This window comes from Etheostoma spectabile, chromosome 21, assembly GCF_008692095.1.
Source record: "Etheostoma spectabile isolate EspeVRDwgs_2016 chromosome 21, UIUC_Espe_1.0, whole genome shotgun sequence".
NCBI lineage: Eukaryota > Metazoa > Chordata > Actinopteri > Perciformes > Percidae > Etheostoma > Etheostoma spectabile.
The window spans coordinates 11,295,669-11,295,877 of NC_045753.1; the positions used below are offsets into that span (position 1 = coordinate 11,295,669).

Here is a 209-nt window from a genome sequence, read left to right on the forward strand (position 1 = left end):
ACACAATGTTTGGAAAGTGCTCAACTGTTCTCGAATCACAGGGAAGTGCTGCACCACGTTGTCTTCCAGAGAATCGTTGCATCTCATTCCCATTTCCCTTAATTTGTCTAGACTATTCTGCGCCTTCTCAACAACTCCATGGCTGATTTCTTTCTTCAGTTCAGCACCTTCTGAGTGGAAATTCTTCAGCGGCATCATCCAGACCTTCA

At 45.0% G+C, this 209-nt stretch overlaps 2 protein-coding genes across 3 annotated transcripts in view; one reads left to right on the forward strand and one right to left on the reverse strand.

The window, feature by feature from the left end:
* The window catches only part of grid1b (glutamate receptor, ionotropic, delta 1b), a gene marked incomplete at its 3' end in the record, with an annotated part of 390,408 nt that overhangs the window by 98,233 nt on the left and 291,966 nt on the right, over positions 1-209 (forward strand).
* The window catches only part of LOC116671012 (neoverrucotoxin subunit alpha-like), a 2,886-nt gene that overhangs the window by 682 nt on the left and 1,995 nt on the right, over positions 1-209 (reverse strand). Inside the window, 1 exon segment of the mRNA XM_032501855.1 lies at positions 1-209. This exon segment is cut by the window's left edge and continues 682 nt beyond it; it is cut by the window's right edge and continues 7 nt beyond it. Coding sequence (XP_032357746.1) covers positions 1-209 — 209 coding nt within the window.